Genomic DNA, 26031 nt, shown 5'->3' with positions numbered 1-26031 from the left:
TTGAAAATAATTTTAGAAGAAACAATTAATCCAATTATCCAATTTCCATTTTCATTCAACAAAATCTTATGAGACCCAAATATATTATATAAAAGCAAAATGTTAAAAATGTTAAATGTAAAAAATCATCTTAAACAGCAACTACATGAGAGAACCTATCTAACTCTGAAAACAGAAGTGTAATAAGCAAATAGTTCTCAAATATTTTTTTAAAAAAAAAGTTGCCCATTGTTGAAAAGATGGAATAACAGGAGGGATCATTCCAATGTAAACAAATTTTTAAAAGTCGACCTGAGACAAAACCTAGTGTACCAGACAATGTAGTCCATTCAAATTGATACGAGGTATTTTCCGATGACAGAAAGAAACAGTTCTGCCAAATCAAGGTTACCCAAAAATAGCCAAAATGGGTCTCTACCCATCCATCCGGCTCTGTAATTGCGGGCTGCATGATCAATACACCACAATGTAAACACAATGACAAGCAAAAATTCACTTCAGAAACTCAAGATATAAAATTGAAAGTGGGATATAAGGCATCTCAAGGAATGGGATTATTATGTTTCAAAGTAATAACACCTCATTGCAGTGTAGAAAACAAGTGAAAACTCTGAATTTCAGAGTACTGTTAAGAAGTTCCTACACTGAAGCATAAGATTTAATAAAACAACTCAGACTGAAAGTCCTGCTTAATAACTAGACAAGGCTCAGTTGTAAAGAGCAGCATCTACTTGCATATGAAAGTTACTGTTAATATATTTTGTTAAACCAAATAACCACAGAATATTTATATTAGGCATGGAACTATTTGTTTATAAACAGACCATTACCACCTCTCATTCCATGTATCCAGACAGGCTGCACTTAAGCAATCTTTCCATCCATGAGTTAATAACTCAATAGGACAATACCACCCAGCAACCGCACTACTATTTACCCAAAGGACACAAAAATAGTGATTTGAAGGGGCACATGTACCTCAATGTTTATAAGCAGCACCATCCACGATAGCCAAAATATGGAAAGAGCACAAATGTGCATAGACTGATGAATGGATAAAGATGATGATGATGATGATGTGTGTGTGTATATACCTGTACATATAATGAAATTACTCAGCCATAAAAAAGAATGAAATCTTGCCATTTGCAATGGCGTGGATGGAACTAGAGTGTATTATGCTAAGCAAAGTCAGTGAGAGAAAGACAAATACCATATGATTACACTCATATGGAGGAACTGAAAAAACAAAACAGATGAACATAGGGGAAGGGAAGGAAAAATAAAATAACAACAGAGAGGGAGTCAAACCATAAGACTCTTAACTACAGAGAACAAACTGAGGATTGCTGGAGGGGAGGTTGGTGGGGGGATGGGGTAAATGGGTGATGGGCATTAAGGAGGGCTCTTGTGATGAGCACTGGGTGTTATACATAAGTGATGAATCACTAAATTCTACCCCTGAAACTAATACTACACTATATGGTAACTAAGCAAAATTTAAATAAAACCTTGAAAGAAAGAAAAAAACCCAATATATTCAAGTGATGTCCGCTAAGGACTCAAACTCTGCAGGAATAAAAGCTGTTGTCACCTCATCAAGCAAGGATCAAATATTTGGTGTGCAAATATTTGCAAATATTGAACAGTTTAAGAAATAAGGATTTATGAGCGTATCCTAATTGACGTGATGTGAAAAATTACTTGTAAATATTAACCAAATATTTTGTATTGCCCCTCTCTTTTATTGTCAAAATGAAGTATGTTAAGAGTGGTTAAAAAAGAATGCAATATAACATCAGAAGGAACCTGAAGCCCAGTTTCATCCTGTAGGATTATAAAGGAGAAAATAAAACTTGAGAAAGATTCAAAGTTTAACTCTTTTATGTGTAGTTTCTTGTATTTGAAAAATAATCATCTACAAAACATAACCTAAACTAAGCCCTATTAAGATACTGCATACCTATATCTGAAAATGCTATGTTAAAAAGTCAGTCTTTTACCGTATCAAAAGGAAATTAATCTTCTCCCCCCTTCCAGTACTACATGACAAAAGGCAAAATCTAAAGTATGGCTTTGAGCAAAAGTTTTTGGCAAGCAGGCAGCAATAATACTTTCCAATTGAAAAAAAAATTAACATTACCAAGAGCAAATATTAAAGTGTCTCCCTGTACACAGTACTACACAGGTCCCCTACCCTCAAAAGGCTTAAAGTCTAGTAAGAATGAGACATACACAGATTCAAAGATGAGTAGTAACACAAGGCTTCATGACAGCTGAACAATAATCAGAAGTGCACCAGAACCTTTAAAATTAACCCCTTCTTCATTAAGCGTTCCTTGCGGCCTATATGCGTCCCCCGTCTTAACCAGTCCTTTCCTGCTCTCTTTAGGCCCAAATAACTACCCTTCCTAATTTTTCCTTTCTCTAGTCCTGTCCTTTCTACACTTTTTTGAACCTTCTATTCTGAAATAATTTCAGATTTACACAGTTACAAAAATAGTATAAAGAATTCCTATATATCTTTATCCACATTATCCAAATGTTATTATTTTACATTTGCTTTATCTCTATGTATGTACGTATATTATTTAGTCTATACTATTATGGACTAAATGTTTGTGTCCCCTGAAAATTCATGTTGAAACTCCAAGCCCTCAATGTGATGTTATTTAGAGGAAGGGCCTTTGGGAGGTGATTAGGTCATGAAGGTGGAGTCCTCACAAATGGATCTGTACCCTTATAAAAGAGATCCCAGAGAGCTTTCTTGCCCCTTCCACCATGTGAGGGCACAGCAAAATGACTTATGAACCAGGCAGTAGGCCTTCACCAGACACTGAATCTGCTGGTACTGTTTCTCATACCTCCTAGCCTCTAGACCTGTGACAAAGAAATATTTGTTGTTTAAACCACTCAGTCTCTGGTTTTTTGTTACAATAGTCTAAATGGACTAAGACGTATACATGAATGTATGTAAACACATACATCAATATGTAAAATTAGCAGTCGTATTTAAAAAAAAAAATTGAGACTAGTTGAATATATACTGCGCCTTCATCCCTAAGCACTTTAATATGGACTTTGTAGAAACAATGATAATCTCTTACATAATCAGTACTAGTATCAAAATCAGGAAATTAACACTGACTTTGTTCATATTTCACTAATTGTCCCACTAATGTCTTTTATGGCAACAAATATAATTGTTACATATATTTTCATATGTTTATGTAATTGTTGCCATAAAGGACATTAGTGGGATAATTTTTATTATTAAATTCACTCATTACAGCAAATTTTTTCCTGGTCTAGGATCCGATTCAAGATTACAACTGTACTTAGTTGTCATGTCTCTTTAATCTCCTATGATTTGGAATAGCTCCTTTGTTTTTCTATAGTGATCATGATCTTGACATTTTTAAAAAAGATTTATTTATTTATGTAAGGAGGAGAGGAGTCTTAAGCAGACTCCACACTGGGCACAGAGCCTGATGCAGGGCTCCATCCCATGACTCTGAGACCACGACCTGAGCTGAAACCAAAAGTCGGCTGCTTAACTGACTGCGCCATCCAGGCACCCCCATGATCTTGACATATTTAAAGAACAGAGGCCACTTATTTTTGTAGGATGTTCCTCAATTTGGGTTTCTTCGACATTAAATTCAGGTTATGTATTTTTAATAGGATTATCACAGAAGTGATATTGTATCCCTCTCTTGTATCAGGAGTTAAATGATACTTATTTGTCCCATTACTGTTGATGGTAACTTTGATCACTTGATTAAGATGGTGTCTGTCAGGTTTCTTCAGTCAAATAACTACTTTTTCCTCTTTTAATCAGAAGTATGCTGTAGGACTATGTACCTTGTTTCTCATCAAATTTCCTCCCATTAGTTTATAATCCAATGATTCTAACTTTTGCCTGAAAAACTTATTACTATCGTGGCTGCCAAATGGTGATTTTCAAACTTCCTCATTCCACTGACACTTGGAAGTCAAAATTCTACTGTAAGGAAAAGTGTTCCCTTCTCTTTTATCAATCAGTTAATCTACCAATCATCCATCCATCCATCCATCCAACCACCCATTTATATTAGTATGGACTCATGGGTTACTTATACTCTATGGGTTATTCATCACTCTATTTATTTTGACACCCACATTTGGTTAGTAGAGTCCCCCCCTTCAAGCTGGCTCTTCCGGCCTTCTGACATGGGTCCAGCATTCTTTAATCTTCAATCAACAGTCTTACTTTTTGGAGTAGCAGAATGTTCCAAGCTTATCTTCGTACTTTCCTAGCCCTAGACCTGGAAACACCATTTTTCTAAGAAGCCCTGGTTCCTTTTAATGGAAAATGGTATTTAAAAAGCATGACCTACATGTTAGGCATGCTCACTGCTATTGAGCATCATTGTTTCTAGACCCTCTCAGCAAACAGACCTGGGAAATACACCTATAGTATATGTATGTACATATACATGCACAGATCTGTATCTATATCTGACTCTCTCTCTCTACAAAAACAGTGAGTTCATACTGACATTTTCTCCATGCTTTTAAGATGGCCCTATCTCTGTTTTCAAGTCCACTCACTTCCTTTACCCTTCCTCACTACAGTCTCTGCTCCGGATCAACTCTTTTTCTCCCTATACGCAGTTACATATTATAGTTCTGACCTACTGCCAAAATTCTAGGGAAGAGATTCTCAAACTGCTGCACTTTATTTTTCATTTTTTACTTTTCAAATTGCTGCACCTTAGAATTAACTATAACTCTTTTTATAAACAAGGATAATTCAAAGGAGATTGTTATATGGAGCCAGACTGAGAACAACTACTCTGAGTTTCCTCTCCTGTCTATCTTGTTTTTTTCTGGGCCACACAGGAAGGAGAGAAAGCACAGATGTTAACAGTTGTATCTACTGGGTTAAACATATTAAACACATATGCTGATTCAAGTCTTTGAATCAGTGCTTTCAGACATGCTGGTGCCTTAAGACTGTCTCACTTAAGAATGTCCTTAAGTACTTAAGCACTCGCAAATTAAATACCAGTTTAGTGAATTAAAGTTAAACTCTAGGCTGCCAAGCAAGTATTTCAGAAGTCGTTTATTTTAGCACCTTTGTATCTAGCTATACATGTGTTTTCAATTTTGTGGAAACAGAAAAGGAAGTAGAAAGCCTGTGTTAACTGTATTCATTTTTGTATATCCCAATGCTTCCCCACCTCTGGAACACCTAGGGGTGTTTACTGTTGACTGCTTTCCCAATTTTCTCATTTTGAAACACATGAACATTTCTAAGCAGCATTAGTGTGCATGAAGGGGTCTTTGGTCCCACAACTGAAAACAGAGAGGAATAAAAAGACTACTAGAAAAGAAGATGTACCACTCTGCAGAGGAAGGTGAAAATAACAGATAAGAGAAAGGGTATTAATCAGTGTCGGGGAAAGTGGTACTAGTTATTGAACAATGGTGAAACACCTGAACATAGGAACCCATTCTAGCAATTCTCAATATACACTGGGTAGAAAACAGTAGTTTAACCTATTTAAGAATTAAACCGGTTTAAATATTTGGAATATTCTTTACATGTCAAAAAATACTGCTAATTTTAAGTACTTCTTACTCACTAAAAGAAGTCCAATGGTATTCTTCCTTCAAAAGACATTGTTAAAAGTCCATGTTTTGCAATATATCTAAATCAATTACACTTCTTTTTAAAGATTTTACTTATTTGAGAGAGAGAGAGACACTACAAGCAGGGGGAGGGACAAAGGGGGACCCAGACTCCCCACTGAGCAGGGAGATGCGGGGCTTGATCCCAGGACCCTAGGATCATGACCTGAGCTGAAGGCAGATGCTTAACCGACTGAGCCATCCAGGTACCCCTATTGTATTTCTTTTAAAAAGCACTTGGTAGTTCAGATTTTTCAGTGGTTCAGATAAACCTCTCCTTCCTCATGTCCAATTGCCTGTATTTATAAACTTACCTCATTTTAGTCTTTTCTAAGCAAGATGTTAAATCTTCATGAAGTATCTTAGATTTCCTTAGCTAACAACTAAAACGCCAAGTTGAAAACTTAGCCTGGGTTAGGAAATGGCATCTACACTTGGGGAATCCAAGAAAGACTTAACAGAAAATGGTTGTTAACCAGTAGGAGAATTTCTCCTAAAATATACTATTCCTGGCAGCTGTTATGCTGCACAGCTGTTATATTAACAGCTGACAAGGACAAGCTTTTAATGTTAGGAGAAACAGGAATCCACAGAAAATGCTTTGCCTCCAAATCATAATTCCTCATGGTTTTTACATTTGTATGTTAAAATTTTTTGCATGTTAGAGAATGTGTTACTATGTATGGTGTTTACTGTTTAATTATGAGAAACGGAAGACAGTGAATACCCACTCTGAAGTAATACCTTCCTCTATACCATATCATTCCACAACATGAGACCCTTTTTCTCTTACTTAAAATTCCAGCTCACACTGCTTCTGAAAGGCAGATGGGGACAAGTTCATCAATTTGAAATTTGACACAATGGACAACTCAGAGAAGAAGAAAAACATTCCACTGTTACTTTTGACTACTGGCAGAACAGGCCTGAAAATGAACTTTTCCCTACTTCCCATGACCCCACAGTAGCTAGAGGCAGCAAAGTCCATTTTTCTTTGCAAGAATTAGAATGTGGTTTCAAAGGGGCTATAAGCTCTTAAGTTTCCTAAATAAGAGAATATGTATAAAATGTATATATAATTTAACTGAAGAACTCAAATTTCTGAGGTACATAAAGATATATAATTCCTTTTGCTACTTCAATTGCAAGTCTGAAACGGTATAAGCAGATTTAAAAAGGGCATGGGTATTAGATATTATACCAATAGAAGGTGACTGACAGAAGCTACTCAAGAGCAGGATTTCTAACATTAGGTTTAACAATGTTATTAGCTCCCCTGTATGTTCAAGATATTCAAAATTATTGAAGTTATTAGCAGAAAAAAAATCGGTCTTAAATACCATTAAGGTACACTCAATTAAATCTAATTTGTACATTACCTTTCGAGTTTGCATTTTCTCTGTTCTCCTCCGAAAGGCAACATAAGGGTCATTGTTGGTAGAGCCGTCTCTTTTCTCTTGTTTTATCTGAGGAATGAGGGACGGACCCCTGCAGTTTTTACGTTTTCTTACCCAGTAGTCATACACAGCTTTAATAAGGTAATCATCTTCGTTTAGCAGCAGTTTTGCTTCCTGAAGTGTTACAAGCTAAATGAAAAATACAAATTGTCATCAACTATAAGGTTTGAAAAAGAGAAATCGAAGTTAAGCTATATATACCTATAGAAAAAAATTTGATTAGTCTAACAATTATAATCAGCCATCATGATGGCAGAAAACACAATTCAATTCTGAAATTTTACAAAGGATTTATTAATAAGATTTATCCAAAAATTTATATTTTGCTCTGAGAGGTAGTAAGTACCACAACTTAAAATATTTAAGAAGCCTAAATGAACACTGGGAAGTCTGCAACAGATTTATGCCAGTTAAGTCTTCGACTTAAGATACCTAGGGTCCATCAAAATTCTGATATTCTGTGATTCTACATATTTGAAGATCTACTAGTTTTCCACAGTCTAATAAGTTCTTTCTGTGCTTTTGTTTTTCAACAGAAACTAGAAGACACAGAAGGTTTTTCTTCTATTTCCCTGTAAAACGAAAGATGAATATTCTCTAATATATTGCAACTAATATAACAAGTTTAAGACTGTAAAGAACAAACTTAGCATGTTTCCAGAAGTTTCAACACTATGCAATTTTAATTTCTTGTACTAATTACATATAAAGGCAATTCCTCTATCTAAACTGGTTAAGTACTAGAGAATCCTTGTTCTCAACACTCATTCTGCTAATGACATTGTTATGCCTGGAACAGTGATCCTAGGATGGTTTCTCTAGGAAGTCTTACACTGATATCTCAGGGATCTACTTCTCCTTTATCAATACAGTCAATATAATGTTGACATATCTCAAACTAAGGTTTGTAAAAAATTTGCTTGGTCACATCTGTTTCCTTTCTGCTTGTGAAGATCAAATAGACTGATCGGCTTTAGCAGGATGGATTATGGGTTATCCATACCCATTGACAGTGAACTCTAGAAAAAGATAATGGAGTTTTAAGGCTGGAAAATCTCAATGAAGTGCTGTTATCCCAATCTTTTTACTTTTATCATTTTGGAGATGAAGATTCATTTTCAAAATAAGTTGATATATCTCCTTAAAAATGTCTTCCTAAAACTTGGAAATGAAGGGGAACATTTTCTCTCTGAAACTGTAAGATCAATATAGGAATTGATCTGAGGGTTGTATGAAGTCAACTGAAGACAGCATGACCCACCAATAAATTCCTGATATCTGATTTCACCTACTGGTATAAGTTCATGGAATAAATGCAATGAATGATCACTGGACTTCCAGTCCTGTGATGGTGATTACCAGGGCTAATTTAGTTGGTTTCTTATTTTAATTTGGCTGCCAAGACTGGCTGCAGGAAGAGAATACAGTGACAATGATAACTCAAGTATTCTAGTCCATGTAATGATTACATTTAGTGCAATAAAATTACATGTGGCCACAGTCTGGCTTTTTCAATGTCTCAGTGAAGTCATCTTAAATGCATCTGAAAGGCTGAGTAACTTGGTCTTTAAAGCGGAGGGCCAGAGCCTGGAACAAGAGACCAAACTAAAGGAACCAATATTTCCAAACATCAACTTTAACGGGCACCTTTGTTAGCTGAAGTTCTCTGGAATAGTCCAAAGTCTACAATGCCAGTGGTAGAATAAGAACCAAGCTTTCTGGATGTAATAAAATTCAACCTCATGCTTACATCATCATAACATCACTGGCAGCTTTCACGTGCTCAGGGGACCGAGGGAAACAATGCTGTGATATGCCACACATCTTCAGCTGTTTGGTCATTCTGCTTCTGATAAAATTTTGTACCTTCACGAGTGATATCAAGAACATACTCTAATTTTAGAGTGGGGAGGAGGATAGGTTTCTTCCTATCAAGTCACAGAGCAGTAGTGAGTTTCTTATACTATCAGGATAACACTGCTTCCTATCCTCCTGCAGGAGATGTAACGGGATTAAAACACTGCCTTAGATTTCCTTCTCTGGTGCTTCTTGCTCCTTCTACAAAGGTCCTTCTGCCTGGTTGATATGTACCCTCTTTATATCTCAGGCAATAAGAATTCAATACACTATTTACAGTTAAACATCTTGACATTTCTTTCCAATGTTAACTATATTTCTCAGGTGACTGATGTTTTTATGTTGCTATACAGTAAATTTTTATTTTATTGGGTAAAATGAGTTTTAATCATTCTATTAAAATTAGCTATTCTAAGGCAATCAGTATCACCTGCATCATCATCATCACACTGACAGCATCAATTTGAGTGGGAAAGAACTATTTGCAGATAAAGTAGTCCCAAATTATCAGGACACAGGATTAAAAATCCACAAAATCAGAATCCTACTACTTTTCTACCTTAAGAAAAAAGTTCTGCCATTTAGCATTTTCTCTACTAGAAAGCAGTGGAAACCAGTATTTATTTGACAAAAAGGTCAGTGATAAAATTAATTATTTCTAAGATACCTCTGAGTTGTTTGATTTACTTACTTTGGGGGCTTGGAGATGAGATAAAAATTATTCCACTAGCTGGGCTTTTCTTCTAGATTGCCACTAGCTTCACGAGGACAAGGATCACTTAGTTTGTTTACATACAGATTCATGGTTCAGCAATTTCAAGAAATACATTTATAATACACAAATGAATAAATTATGTATAAAAAGTAATGTTTTAAAAATATAGTCAAACAATAAATAGTTAATAATCAACTACTATCAGTCCATCATTATGTTATATAAGTTGTGGGGAAATTAGGAAAAAAACTTTCAAGATAAAACTACTACCGACAGGAACTTACAATATGGCAATCAAGGCAAGACAAATACAATTTAAACAATAAGAGAACAATGTCAGAACTTTCGAACTCAGTATTAGTAAAATTAAGATATAGGACAGAACCACAAAATACTCCATCTGGAAGTGCTTGTGTTGGTAGCTTAAGATACAAGTATAAATTCTGAGGACAGATATTGAAGAAAATAGCAACAAGATGTACAGGAAGAAATGAAGAAAGAAGACGACAAGATTTCAGAATGTGGAGGCCAACAGCATCCAGTACTACGGGGATATTTAGTAGGATACAGGCTGAAATGGACAGATGACAATGAGAAGGCCATTGGTGACCTGGGTGCAATCAGTATACTGACATGCACTGGAGTAGGAGTAAAAGTTAAATAATATGTCTAATCTTTTAAAAATGTAACTAACAAAAAAAAGACAAAGGGTGGTGATTTACAGAGAAAGATGGGGTCAAATGAAATGGCTCTCCTGGAAACAGGGACCCTTGGTACATTTTTGGGCAAAGAGAGAAAGACTGAAGAAATGAGACGAGATAATTAAAGATGAAACACGCAAGGAATATACAGGTGCATGAGGAAGAGTTAAAATCAGAAATTTAGGGACTGAAGGAAAAGGGATAAAAAACACACCATTGTGAATTTTGGAAGTTACCAGGGAGATAAGGAACATGACACAGGATAATTGTAGTTTAGAAGAGTAAGTCAGAAAAGTTAAACTTGAGAGGTCTGTGAACCATCTAGGTGGAGATGCCAACAGGCAGCACAAAAAGAGAAAGTCCTGGAGCTCAAGGAGGTCAAGGGTAAGGATACACGTATTATTATCCTCAAAAAAATGCTTGCTAAGGTGATATTAACCCCAAACACACAGGACAAGAATACCAAGGACAGAATTTCAAGAAACTCTGATGTCTGCAGAAATTAATGAAAGGACTCAGTAAAAGACAATTAGAAGGAATAATCACAGAAAATATTTTTAAAAATCAGAAAAGAATAAAGTATATTCAAAAGACAAAAGGTGAGAAGTTTGAAGAAAGGAGGAGAGCTCAATTAAAATAAGTGAATGGGGACTGAAAATAATCACAGCATTTGGCAACAGGAATTTTCAATGATGACTTCATTGCAGCAGTCTCTACAGAATGATGGGGGCAGAAGCTTTGTCTCAGTCTTTTATGTCTTCTCTACCAACAAAATAAATATTGCTTTAACCACAAACTTAATTCGTTGCTTTGAGATCTGCTACTATGTCAGCTGCCAAAAAGGAAAATTAAAGAAATCCATGAATCCACAGTTCAGGCACCTAAAATGAGAACAGCATTTGGCATCTTTAATCCTTAGTCCTAATAACAAGACCATTATCTTGCCCTTAGGATGAACCTCCACCTTTGTCTATACTGCTGAAAGCAAGTGCTATCATCCTCTGAGCCTACCCAGTTTTAGGGTTTAAAAACTTGTCTCTGAGCAAAGAGAAGTAAAATAGAATATTTTACTGATTGTACGTGGATCGTTAATTGTATTGTTCACACATGCTTTTTGTTTATCCTGTCCCCACTGAGATAATAAGCTCCCCAAGGGCAGAACTTCTATCATCTCTCTTGTTCACTTAAGGACTAAATAATTATTACTGACAGAAATGAAATAAAGCAAATTATAGAACAGAGAGCTGAAGGCTTCACCACCAGTAATTTCTGAGCAATTGTGGAAAATAGCAAAAGTACCAAAATAAAGACTAAACTTAGGATTTCTAGAAGAGTTTGCATATTAAGAAGAAAAATGAAATCATACCTAATGCCAGTGACCAAAATCTTAGGAAAACTGTGAGCATTAATTAGAATATTTTTGATATTTGATCTGATAAATTAAAAATTTCCAATAAAAAAAGACATTCCCTCAAAAAACCAAGTTGAATTTTACAAAATTCAGTTTTCAATGTAGTTTTTTTGACTGCACATAAATTATTACTTTCCATCCAGATGGGGGGTTAAAGACTGATAGAAAGGCTAAATACGCACCAAAGCCCTTTCACAACGGAGAAGTTTTTAAAAATGTTCTGAAGAGCTGGTAATGCTTCAAGGATTTAAAGGGCATAAATTGGGAGGTAAAGGAAAATAATGAATTTGTAATGAGTAAACTAGTGAAAAGTGTTAACAGTCTACTGTAAAACATTTATTTATTTCTGTAACTTCTTACTACATTAATTAACAATTAATATATTAATACACCACACAGGTACACCAAGAAATTACTTTTAAAAAGTTTATTTTTTAAATCCAATTACAATCTATACATGTTTGTAACAGTAAATTTGTAAAACAGAAAAACAATAAAGACAGCGAAAATCACCAATAATTCTATCATCTAAATAGAACCATTACTGGTATTTTGTTGGGCTTTCTTCATCTTTTATTCAATGCACACATATAAATGTAAATACTTTAAATGAATCTCAGAGTTTTGTACTTAAACAATTCTGTATCCTTTTTTTGAACTCTAACATTATATAATGAGCAATTTCCACTGATATTCAAAATGGTTTTTAATGGCTGTATGATATTCCAACCTACAGACAACTTGTAAGTTATTCTGAACATCCTTGTTCAAAAATCTTTGACATTTTCACTAATTACTTTTTTTGAGAATGATTCCTAGAGGTAGGATTACTAAACTAAAAGGTACAAACATTTTAAGGTTCCTGATATATGCTGCCTAATTGCTTTCCAAAAAGACCATACCATTTTCAATTCTTTATGCCATATTTAGAATGATCCACTAAAGAAAATTTTCTTGTGAATAATTTTTTCTTCACTTAAAATTTTAAATAATATGTAAGTAAAACTAAAATACATCTGAAATGATAATGAGTACCTTAATAAATCTGAGCAACTAAGAAGGATTTGGTATGAGATAGCTGCCTTAGAGACACAACCAAGCAAATTTAGCCTATGAAAAGGATCAAGAAGATGTTATATAGCATTGCAGCTAATATTATTTTTATATCCAAAAAGAAGAAAGGTCAGGATAGTACTCTTCATACTCCTATTCAAAGAAATTATGCTTAAGTATTCAGTTCAAGGAATACTGTAAATAGAAATTCTAGGATGTCAGCAAAATTCAAAAGGCAGTATAATACAATATACTCAGGTCTAAAGAAAATGCAAAATAAAGTTGCTAACTGGATTAACTGTAAGACAGGAGACATTTTTACAAGGTACAGTACCTGATTAGAACTGGCTTTTTCAAGTCTGTCAATCATAATTTCAAATTGCAAAGGCTTAATTTCCATCTTTCTGTTAAGTCTATTTAGTAAGGTCTCATCTTCTGAATCCATATCATAATCTGGTTGCTCGTTGTCTAGATTAAAGGCTAGAAAAGAAAAGAAAAATTCTTCAAACTGAGGAGAAATTACGGAATTATATAGTGTTTATATTTGACCACAGAACACGTCCAAATTACAGCGCATTGACCAAAGAGGAACTCATGAGCTGACATCTAAAAACTGGTTCCAGAGTACACCTGAAATTAATGTAACATACACTTTGTGTCAACTATTTTAAAAAATAAATAAATAAATAAAATAAAATTTTAAAAGCACAGAAGAAAAAATAAAATCTTAATTCATATACGACTTAAAGTTTAACAGAACAGTAAAAGCAATAACTAAAATTAATTTGTTTTAAAAATAAAGGAACACAACAACTATTAAAAGGGAAAAAATATTTGTAAATGACATATCTGATAAAGAGTTAGTGTCCAAAATATATAAAAAACTTATACAACCCAACACCAAAAAACCAAATAATCCAACTAAAAAACAGGCAGAAGACATGAACAGACATTTCTTTCAGAAAGAAGGCATACAGACAGCAGACAGACACATGAAAAGATGCCCAAAATCACTAATCACCAAGCAAATGCAAATCAAAACTACAAAGGTATCACTTCACACTGTCAGAATGGCTAAAATAAAAAAAATCAAGAAACAATAAGTGTTGGTGAGGATGTGGAAAAAAAGAACCATCTTGCACTGTTGGTGAGAATGTAAATGGGTGCAGCCACTGTGGAAAACAGTATGGAGCTTTCTTGACAAGTTAAAAATAGAACTACACTCTAATACTACTCACTACTGGGTATCTATCCAAAAGATACAAAAACACTAATTCAAAAGGATATATGCACCCCTATGTTTACTGCAGCATTATTTAAAATAGCCAAACTATAGAAGCAGCCCAAGTGTCCATCAACAGATGAATGGCTAAAGAAAATATGGTACACATACAATGGAATATTATTCAGCCATAAAAATAACTGGAATCTTGTCATTTGTAATGACATGGATGAAGCTGGACAGTATAATGCTAAACGGAGTAAGCCAGTCAGAGAAAGACAAACACCCTATGATTTCACTCATACGTAGAATTTAAGAAACAAAACAAACAAACAAAGGAAAAAAGAGAAAGACAAACCAAAAAACAGACTCTTAACTATAAAGAACAGATGGTTACCAGAGGGGCAGTGGAGGAAGGAGGAGGAGAGGTGTAACAGGTGAAGGGGATTAATAGTACACTTATTTGATGAGCACTGAGTAATATACCGAATTGCTGAATCACTTTATTGTGCACCTGAAACTAATATAATGGTGTATATTAACTACACTGGAATTAAAACAAAAAAATTAAAATACCTTTCACTAATGGAAAAAAAATAAAGTATCACAAAATATATGCCCAAACAGTAGCAATTATTAAAAAAAAATGATATGTATTTATCAACAACGGAAGTTTGGTAACATAATGACAAGCTACAGAAGAAAATTAAGAATCTAGAAATAAGGGGCACCCGGCTGGTTCAGTCACAAGAGCATGCACCTCTTGATCTTGGGGTCGAGTTCTAGCCCCAAGCAGGTGTAGGGATTACATAATCAAAACTTAAAAAAAAAGTCTAGAAATAATTGTATTTTCAAGTACAGAGAACGGCATTTCAAAACATTGAGGATAAAGCAGATTATTAATAAAAAAGGGTCATACGTTAATAGTTATTTTTAAAAAACTTAAGTTGGAATTCTACCTTATTCCTAATACCAATAAATGATATATTTAACAAAATTTTATAGTAAAAAATAAAAAAATGCTAGAAGAAAATGCAAGGGGAAAATGTATAGGTAGGTACAAGCTGAGAAGCCATAAAACTGATTAAATACATGCAAACACAAAAACAAGTTATGTCTCACTTATCAAATAGACTAAAATCTAAAACTTGATACACTATTTTGGAATGAATGGGGAAAGGAAACCTCAAACACTGTGAGGAGGAAATTAAAGCTGGTATTTAGTTCAGTTAAAAACACATGCTCTTGGACTTGGCAATTCTATTTCTAGTTTTTCCTATACACACACATAGAGAAAAAGATAATAAATATACAAGAGTATTAGATGTGACACTGTAAGAAGTAAAAAAATATAAAACAAGCAATGTATGTGGGAATAGAGAAACATATGATGGTTTGTACATACATGAAATAGAAGGAAGCCCTGAAAATCAATGACAACGATGAATGTATACTGATACGGAAAGAAACCAATCTTAACAAACAGGCAAGAAAAACTAAGGTACAGAAAGCATACATGTGCACTTACACATATTTTAAAAATAAAAATAGGATATATATCTATACATACATACTCTTACAAATGCACAAAATTTTTTTAGGATTTATTTATTTATTTGAGAGAGCGAGCAAGCACAAGTGGGAGAGGGAGAATCTCAAGCAGATTTCACGCTGAGCACAGAGCTTGATGCAGGGCTTGATCTTACCACCCTGAGATCACAACCCCAGCGGAAACCAAGAGTCTGATGCTCAACCAACGGCACCACTCAGGTGCCTCCACAATATTTTTATACAGTGCACAAAGATATGTTTTTAAAAGGGTAAGGAGAATGAATACACACACACACACACACACGCGCGTGTGCACGTGCTCTCTTACAAACCAAGAATACACAAGGAAGGGTAATACCTTTCTGCTTCTGGGGAGGGAGACTGTGTAGGTAGGGAAGTGAGTGTAACCTGCTGTTTGAATATATAAGACATTTACAAGGTGACTGGTTATAGCTCAGAGAATTTATAGAACAGAGATGATCTAAAATTATCTGATAAAGCACATATTACTTCTAGTTAAAGGGACCTTTCAAAGTCCCTTAGGTTACCTTTTGCTTGGATATATTCATATGCAAGTATCCAACAGGCATAGCAATATAGCAGAATGAAAATGTGAAGAACCCAGGAGAAGAAATAGCACAAGAAAATTTCCCAGAGCCAAAAAATGACAAGAAGTTTTCAGATTAAAAGGGTTTACTGCTTATGGCAGCATTATCAACAATAGCCAAACTATGGAAAGAGCCCAAATGCCCATCGACTGATGAATGGATAAAGAAGATGTATATGTAACACATATATGTGTATGTATATATACACACACATATACATGCACAATGAAATACTACCCAGCCATCAAAAAGAATGGTATCTTGCCATTTGCAACGACATGGATGGAGCCAGAATGTATCATGCCAAGCAAAATAAGTCAATCAGAAAAAGAAAAATACCATATAATTTCACTCATATGTGGAATTTAAAAAACAAAACTGATGAACATACGGGAGCGGGAAAAAGAGAAAGAGGGAAACATCACGAGAGACTCTTAACTATAAAGACCAAATTGAGGGCTGATGGAGGGAGGTGGGTGGGAGATGGGATAGATGAGTGATGGGTATTAAGGAGGGCACTTGTTATGACGGGCACTGGTGTTACACGTAAATGATGAACTGAACTCTATTCCTGAAACCAATACTGAACTGTAGGTCAACGAACTAGAATTTAAATTAAAAAAAAAAAAAAGGATTTACTGATTGTGGTACAAAATAAGTGGTATGCAATTAAATGTGGCACACTGATGGGCTAGTTACTGTCCATTACTTCAGATTAATATGAATATTAAAACTACATAATATTATGCCTATTATATGCTGTGTGTTAAGGGGAAATATGTGATCCCCACATTTCCACTCAAATCTCCAGGAAGGAAAAGTATAGGAAGAATACTTTCAGTTTCTCTCTATTCCTTCACCCTCTGCTTAGCCAAGGAAGGAGTGACTTAAACTGAATGGTGAACTTGGGAGGATGACCTAATTAGTTCAATACCTTTGGATGCATAATCTTTTATGGTGTTTCCTTCTTTTGAAGAGGTGCATTCTGATCAGTCCTCTACTATGTGGTAAGCATAGGGGCTGATTCTGCCCTTGTTTGGGGAGACCTGCTTTGTCTCCAACCAGTGCCCAACCAGTGGTGGGGTAAGCTTGCCTAATTCAGGGGTTAAGTATGAGAAAGTCCACTGAGGTCACATATCTATGTCTTGTCTTCCCATACCGTTTTTATTAGTAACAAAACTGAAATTTTATATATGTCTGTTTCTCAATTAGTTCAACGTAGAAAAGAAAAAAGAATGTTACTTCTTGCCCTCCTAAGCAAAATTTGCAGGCTACAGTCATCATTGTAGGCTATACTCAATAAGTTATTTTATAAGTGGTTATGCTTTTTTTGACTTCGGAACATTCTACCTTCTGTACTTCAGTGTCCATCATATGGCCCCTAAGATTATACATACTCTGTGCCCAGAATTTATTCTACTCACCCTATTCTCACTGGTTATTTATATAAGTAGGATGCAATAGCACATGTGGCATAAGTACTCTCTAACATAATGAATATAAGCCAAACGAGAGGGTTTTAAATTCCAGGCTTTGTAAAAACAAAGTAAAACAAACACGGATGATTTCCCTACCTTAATTCTGTGAACTGAGAACTCTTCACATAAACCTATCATTGTAATTACAGATGTTAATCACTATATCTATCTGTGAACCCTCCTATGCCATGTTTGATACCATGTGACATTCCATTTCACAGGCAACCACACTACAGATGAGTAACTGACCCCTGAACACCCAACCATAGGTGATCAGTGACCTATGAAATGGAACAGTGTTTAAAGCATACCTGGGCCAGACTGCCTCTAACAGAAATGTGAACATAAAGACTGCTTCTGGTTAAATAAAGCAGAATTGAACACATTTAAGTATGTGTCTCGAAATCCCAAAATAAAAGCAAAACATTTTTTCCCCCCAAATGGCATTTACCTTCAGAGATGATGAGAATGAGCAGGTAAGAATTATCAAATTTTCAGACTTAACGAAACATACAAGCTTAGCAGATAGGAAAACACTGAAACAAAACAGTCTGGCTGGGGGAGGGGAGGTAGGTGGAGGGAACACAACTAGAAGCAGGAAAACTCCCCTATCCATCTAAAGACTTACGGAGAGTTGAAATCAACAGGTACTCTCTGAAAGAGCCAGCAGGACACTTCTGAAAATAGGAAGATTAGTTAAAAATCTTTATATGGGTAATTAGATCTCTTCCTCATCCAGTGTAGCTAAGCAACTACTTTTCCTCCCAAATGGCAGAAGACTGATGGCTTAATCTACAAAGGCTGATTCAGAGAGCCTGCAGACTCTGCAGCACCAGGCATATTGAGGGAAAGTATAAGGCTCCATACCAAAGGAGAAAGATGAAGCAAAGTTTACATGTTGAATAGTTAATTCTCCTAGCACTCCCATCCACAGCCATCTCACCCTGCCATCCCTACCCCTCAACTCAGTTATAAAAACAAAAACAGTGTCAGCCACCCAAGAAAAAGCCTGAAGAATTCTTTTATGGAAAAATTGATTAATCCCCTAAAAAACAGCATCAGATAAATGATCTCACTCAAATATAAATGGACAGTCAAGTAACACAGATATCTGAGCAGCAAAACATAATGAAAAACAGGAACTCAGGAAACAAAGACAATGCAAGAGAAAGAGAAGAAAAAAAAAAAGAATCCTCACAGAGATATTACTGCAACCACAAAACAGGACAGGATACTATATAAAAGGAACACTTATGAGAACAGAAAATTTAAAATTGTTAATAGCAAAAAATAAAAAACATCAGATTTCTCAACACTGGATATCAGAAGACAACACTGGTGTTCAAAATTCCTAAGGTTGACAGTTTCCAATCCAACCTAAAACTCTCTCTACCCAACCAAACTATCCAATCAAGTATGAGGCTACAATAAAAATATCAGACATGCAAGAACCCCCAAAAATGCAGCTGGAGCATTACTGGAAGGTACACTCCATTAGGATGGAGTAAATCTAAAAGTAAAAGGAAAGTATGGAACCCAGGAAAGAGGGAAGCGAATATGAGAGAAGCAAAGAAATTGCCAAGATGATGGATGATAGATAACCATGTAGCAATCCTAAGAACAACTGCTCTAGAATAAAGCAGCAAAATTAATGGTTCCAGGAAAAAATGTCCATGGAAGGAATAAAACTGACAGATTATTTGACTCTTTTAACATATTAAAAGTTATACTTCTGTAAGACAATTTGCATTGAATTAGTGAAAGGCACACAGAAAAAGAAACAGAAGCAAAGATAAGGAAATTTTCTCCTTTGAAAATAAAAACCTAAGCAAAAAAGGAAATGTAATCATTAAGTACTTGTTTCAGTTGTTAATATTTGCAGAATAATACTATATACACTGAATACTGATTTAACAATGTAACTACAGCCAAAAAATGGGACAGGGAAAGTGTGCTGAGTAGAGAAGTGAGAGAAGAAAATTTTAAATAAAAGGGAGAATGTATTAAAAAAAACTTCTAAAAGATCATTAAATAAGCCCACTACTTAGAAATACATAGGTAAATATCAAAAGAAACAAGTAAAGGATTTGAAGGTAGCTATCTCTCAGAATGAAGGGAAAAGACTGCCCTCATAAGGGGAAAAATTTTCAACTAAGCCTAATGATACGTGTATTAATCTGACAAAAATATGTGATTTAAAAAGCTTAAAAACCCAAGCCCCCCAAAACCCCACAGACACAGTAAGAGTGTTAATGATGGGAGCAACGAGGTGAAAAGGTACCATTTACAATATGAGCTGTGGAAGACCAAAGGTGTGAGGTAACAGGAATGAGAAGGAAACAAGTAAAAGAACTCCAGTTCTTGTTTATAAGCAATAAGAATCCTTACCCTAATTCCCCCTTTTTTGCTTCAGTTGTTTGAGTGATCATAACCAACCTTTCAGTCAAAAGTGCCTATTTAGGGGCACCTGGGTGGCACAGTCGTTAAGCGTCTGCCTTCGGCTCAGGGCGTGATCCCGGCGTTATGGAATCGAGTCCCACATCAGGCTCCTCCGCTATGAGCCTGCTTCTTCCTCTCCCACTCCCCCTGCTTGTGTTCCCTCTCTCGCTGGCTGTCTCTATTTCTTCAAATAAATAAAAATAAAATCTCAAAAAAAAAAAGTGCTTATTTAATATGCTTTAACCCTCTGTAAAAAATGCTTACAGTTTATTTCAAGGTTTTTAAGTTTTAAGCAGAACTTTATTTTTCTAAACATTTCCAGTTAGTTTTCAGTAGCTTAATAAAACCCTAATTCAGTTGTTGCTTGTAAATACTGTGAATTACAATTACTCATAACAATGGTTACCACTGATGCAATTCCTATTGTATCTAAATGAATGCTTCAGATACATTTTCTCTAATATTCACAAAACCCGGAAAGGTATGGTATTTGTATCTTCATTGCAAAATGAAATGAGGATTTTAGAGGTGTTTTAATTAGTTTGTACCTTGTCACATAGAATTTGAACCCAAGTATATTGGATTCAGAAGTGCATGCTATTTTCCCTTTACCACAATTTGCCTAAAAGGAGTGCATTTATATGTTCTCCTGGTCTGTGGGTTGTTCTTATGATTCTTTTGATGTGTAGAAATTTTAAATTTTAGGGGCACCTGGGTGGCTCAGTCGGTTGAGCGTCTGCCTTTGGCTCGGACAGTGATCCCAGGGTCCTGGGATTGAGCCCCCGTTAGACTCCCTGCTCAGAGAGGAGTCTGCTTCTCCTTCTCCCTCTGCCCCTCCCCCAAATAAATAAACAACAACAACAAGAAATTTTAAATTTTAATACACTACTATTTATTCATTTTTCTTTTATGGTTTCTGTTTCTGCTCTTTGCCTTAAGAATTCTGTATCTTTAGATCATAAAGTTATGCTCACTTTTTTTCTAAAAATGCTAATATTTTGCTTCCCATATTTATTCCTTATTTTTATTTTTTTCTATATGGATAACCACTGTCCCAGCACTATTTATCAAATATTCTTATCCTTCCCCACTGATCTGTAATGACTCTTTGATCATACATTAAATGTCCACATATGTGTGGGTGGGTGTGTTTCTTAACCTTTTTAACCTTCTGTGGGTCTACTTATCAGTCACTGAATAAAAGATTAATATACCAAACCATAAAATTTTAAGAAAGCATTAACTATAAGAGGAAGGAAAGAATCAAATTGGGACAGGGGAAGCAGACGTGGGATAGCAGCAACTAGACTTCTTTGAATATGGCTTGTTTTATAGATACGACTTTTAGAACCAATTTTACATAATATGAAACAAAATAAAATCTTGGAACAAAATCCCTAAGAATAAAATAAAATAAAATTGAACAAATGAAGCCAATTGTCATTTGAGTTCTATTACAAGTATCTTTAAACTACAGCAAAGTTACATTTCTAGTGGGAAATACTCTAAGACCAAAAGCAAAAATGAAGGAAGCAACGAACCAAAAAACTTCAAACTATTTTAGATAATTATATTGTTGGTGCATGTGCTGGCATTACTATTCTGAAACTATTGTGGTGTAAGGTGGGATAAAACATGGTAATTATACAGACATCCTGAGATGTGAAAGAAAATTGTAAGTGTGTAAAATTAAAACCCTGTAGTCTTGAATTAAAGAAATATTAGTATAAACTCATGATGTATTTTATGTTTCAAATTTTAAAAAGTACCTATTTCCTTCTGAGGTCCACTAAAAAGTCTTAAGAGACAATGACCAGCCCAGTAGCAATGAACACCCCTAGTGCCTAGATGCAGTCTCCAAATATGATTTCCCACTAAAAAGAACCAAGCTTCCTGGAGATGTGATTACTTTCAGATCTGAGCCAGGAAATACAAAGGTGAGCCTATAACATCTTAGTTTTCTTGCTTTCTGGTATGGTACAGCCATGTCAAAAGGATTTAAAAGCTAACCTGAATGTTCTTTCCTGCTGGCCAAAAATGGATATGAGTATCAATAAAGATAATAATGCAATAAATTGAATCATAATAAAAATATGTTTAAGTCCGTGATACACAGTGATTCTAAAAACAATAAACATCCTCACAGTCACTTTTAGAAGGTACTAAGAAACCAACCTCCATCAGGAAGTATAGAATTTTTGGTTCTCTCTCTCCTTTTGTCTTATTTTTAGGATCTAGAGACTCCCCACCCCCAGCTCCTAGCACATGCATAGGGTCATACATGCAGTGGAGGCCCATATAGGCTGGAGGCACCATGATGGGTTAAAGGTGGTGAGTGGTGACCCATCAGTCCTCAGACTTCGGCATGAAGTGATTCCTTCCCAGGGTGGGGGGAAGGAGGTGGCAATTCATAGGGAACAACGTGGGGAGAAAAACTGAAATATGATTTTCTTCATTGTCTGAGCCTCTTGCGACAAGCAAAGGCTGGCTATAGGTCTGACTCAGGCCTTTCCTCATACCTGCAAGTGATATGGACAAGTTGTTCTGCTGTGGAAGCCCATGCCAGGGCCTGGGAACTACTTCATCACGGAATATTTATGAGCAGAGGGCCTATGCCAGAGACTTTTCCCTAAATGACTCCGACTGTGGAGGGAGATGCTCATGTAGGTGCCTCTGCACACCAACTAGAGTATAGTCTATTTTTGTTTTTCTTTTTTTTCCGTATCGTATGATTTCATTTATATGAAATGTTCAAAAAAGACATAGAGAGAAAGATCAGTGTTTGCATAGGGGTGGGAAAAGGGAGTGACTGTAAATGGGCATGAGCTTTCTTTTTAGGGTGAAGGAAATTAAATTACAACAAGAGGCAGGAGTTGGGGGGAACCCAGGAATCAGGATGTGATGAGTCAGGTTAGCAAGAGGTAAGGAACTTCAGTCTGGGTTCTAAGGGAGAGGATGAGAGATGATATAGTTTTCAGTTTGGCCAATCACAGCAGAATAGCATCATCAGAAAAGTTCTCACAAGTGAGTGTGCTCTGCCCTTTCAAAACTAAACCTAGATATTCTGTTTCACTGCATTTTTATGCTTTGTCAGTTTATTTGTGAGCTCAAATCAATTCACAAAAAAGACTTGTGTCCACTTGAAAGGGGAGCAGCTATTAGAGATCTAGGCCAGTGAGCTTTTGTGCTTATGTTCCTTTCTTTTTCTTTTAATACCTTTATCAGGATATAATCTGTATCATAAAATTCACATCTTTATGTGAACACTTAACACATTTATAAAGGATTTAGTGTATTATATCACCATCACACCACATCAGCCTAATTGTAATGTCTCTCCTCTGTGATGTTGTCACCATTAAAGATGATTGCATTGATCCATCAATTCCTTAGAGGTTGCAAAACAATGATATTCTTTTTTTTTTTTAATTTTATTTATTTATTTGACACAGAGAGAGAGACAGCCAGAGAGAGAGGGAACACAAGCAGTGGGAGAGGAAGAAGCAGGCTCCCAGTGGAGCAGGGAGCCCGATGCGCGGCTTGATCCCAGGACACGTCTGCTTAATGACTGAGCCACCCACGTGCCCCACAAAACAATGATATTCTATCGTTCCTTCTTGTTTTGCATTAGCTGGACTACTCCTATAAAGAGAAACAGTCCCTCTACAACTACTTAGAGATCCTGAGATACAGTTCATAGAAAAAGGCAAGATAAATGCTCAATTCCCAATTATATTAAGAAATGATGTTTTTCTTTTGAACAGTGGTATGATAAAGGTATCGTGCTGCTTATGTTTAAAAATTCCCAAATGAGGGGTGCCTGGGTGGCTCAGTCGGTTAAGCAGCTGCCTTCAGCTCAGGTCATAATCCCAGGGGTCCTTCTCCCGCTCCTGTTCCCCCAGCTTGTGCTCTCTCTGTGTCAAAGAAATAAATAAAATCTAAAAAAAAACAAAAAAAACCCAAAAAAAACCAAAGAAAAGAAAAGTAAAACTTGAAGACAAGGTCATTTAAAAAACAAATTCCCAGATGAAATGACATTGGATTGGGTATATAAAATCACGGGGTGGGGAGAAATGGTGTAGAGGAACAATATTACAATGTTGAGTGAAGAGCTCACGGCAGTTCGTTGTACTACTCTACTTTTCAGTATGTTGGAAGCTTTTTCATAATAAAAGCTTTTTAAAAGATAAGTATCTAAAGTATATAAAGAATCTCTTAAAAAAAAATAAGTAAACAATGCAGAGAAAAATGGACCCAAAGACACGAAGAGGTAATTCACATAGCAAAGTGCTTAACATTACTGTAACTGGGGAAAAGCAAATTTAAATGAACAAATACCATCTCATATCCATCAGACTGGGAAAAATTATAAAGTTTAACAATAATAAGTGTTAGTAAAAATATGAAAAAACAATAACTCATATACACTACTGGTGAAAATATAAAATAGTATAACCAGTTTGGAAGGCAATTCTGCAGTATCTAGTAAAGTTACACAAGCACATTCTATAAGACCCAGCCATGACACTTTGTAGATCTATATCCCACAGATGTACTCATAAATATGGACAAGACATGTATAAGGCCATTCATTGCTGCATTTCACAAGAGCGAAAAATTAGAAAAGAAACTAAATGTCCATCAACAGAACAGATAAACCGATATATTTACACAAAATTATATTTATAAAGTGAAAACTTATGTTGACACGAAACATACAGACGAATGTTCATAAGTAACTTTATTCATAATAGCCAAAAATTGGAAACAACCCAAATGACGTTCAATAGAAGCGTTAAACAAACTGTGGAACATCCATACCATGGAATTATATTCAGCAATAAATAGGATCAAACTAATGATACATGCAACAACTTGGATAAATCTCAAGGGAATTACGTGGAGTGAAAAAAAGCCAATTCCAAAGGTTAAGTACTACAGATTCCACTTACATAACGTTCTTGAAATGACAAAACTATAGAGACGGAAAACAGATTAGTGGCTGTAAAACAAGCCCAAGAAATGCACCTATCTCATGAGATTCTTGTTAGGATTAAATGAAATAATCTGTGCATATCATAGTGGCCAGTACAGAGGAAAAGTGTTCTATAATGGTAGGCTGCTATTATTACTCAACTGTACTCCATTTGTAGGTAGATCAAGACTATCCCATACTTTAGCAGAAATGAAATTAAAGTACAACTTTATAGGTGGGTCTTTTTAGTATTAATGACCTTAAAAATCAGGATATACAGAAATCATGGCTTTTAAATACTTTAAAGAAGTCCTAACTATGAATAACTGAAAACTGCAATAATATATTGCAAAAAAAGGTACTTTTTTCTATTTCGCTGAAGGCTAAGACCTCCCGTGTAAGAGTCACTACTTCTATTTCTCTGCCTTATTTTCTTATGACTACGATTTATACCCAATGTGCCTTTGATTTATGAAACTTAGTCACAAATGCCTTGACAGAATCTGAAGATACTTTTCAAATTAACTCATAGTTTAACCATGTAACCAGTCACGGTTATACTTGGGAATAATTTTTTTTGTTTTAAAGTTATTCTGTGAGTCCACACATGTGAAATTCTAACTTAAAGCAAAAAAGAAATAATAAATTACCCGGGGGTGAGGGGCTGGTTAAATGACTGACAATGATGTCACAGATGATTTCTTCTCCTGGAAGTTTCATCTTTCAGCAGGGGGGAAAAAAGTGGTTTTAGGCAAGTTATCAGTGGATTTTAATTAGTATTTTAGTAAAGATAGTCTAAATCAAGGAATGGTGAACTATGACCTATGAGTTAAATCTGGCCAGAAGTTTGGTTTTTTTTTTTGTTTTTTTTTTGTTTTTTTTTTTTTT

General features: G+C 35.3%; 1 protein-coding gene across 4 annotated transcripts in view; it reads right to left on the bottom strand.

The window, feature by feature from the left end:
- Positions 1-26031, bottom strand: part of EPC2 (enhancer of polycomb homolog 2) — a 118710-nt gene that overhangs the window by 24440 nt on the left and 68239 nt on the right. For all 4 annotated transcript variants that reach the window (XM_034654552.1, XM_034654548.1, XM_034654549.1 and 1 more), the window contains 2 exons: positions 13205-13350; positions 7056-7262 (listed from right to left, as the gene is read on the bottom strand). In XM_034654552.1, coding sequence (XP_034510443.1) covers positions 7056-7262; positions 13205-13350 — 353 coding nt within the window. The remainder of the gene's footprint in view (positions 1-7055; positions 7263-13204; positions 13351-26031) is intronic.

This window comes from Ailuropoda melanoleuca, chromosome 2, assembly GCF_002007445.2.
Source record: "Ailuropoda melanoleuca isolate Jingjing chromosome 2, ASM200744v2, whole genome shotgun sequence".
NCBI lineage: Eukaryota > Metazoa > Chordata > Mammalia > Carnivora > Ursidae > Ailuropoda > Ailuropoda melanoleuca.
Note: the sequence above shows the minus strand (reverse complement) of the source record. Positions and strands in the feature narration are given on the sequence as shown.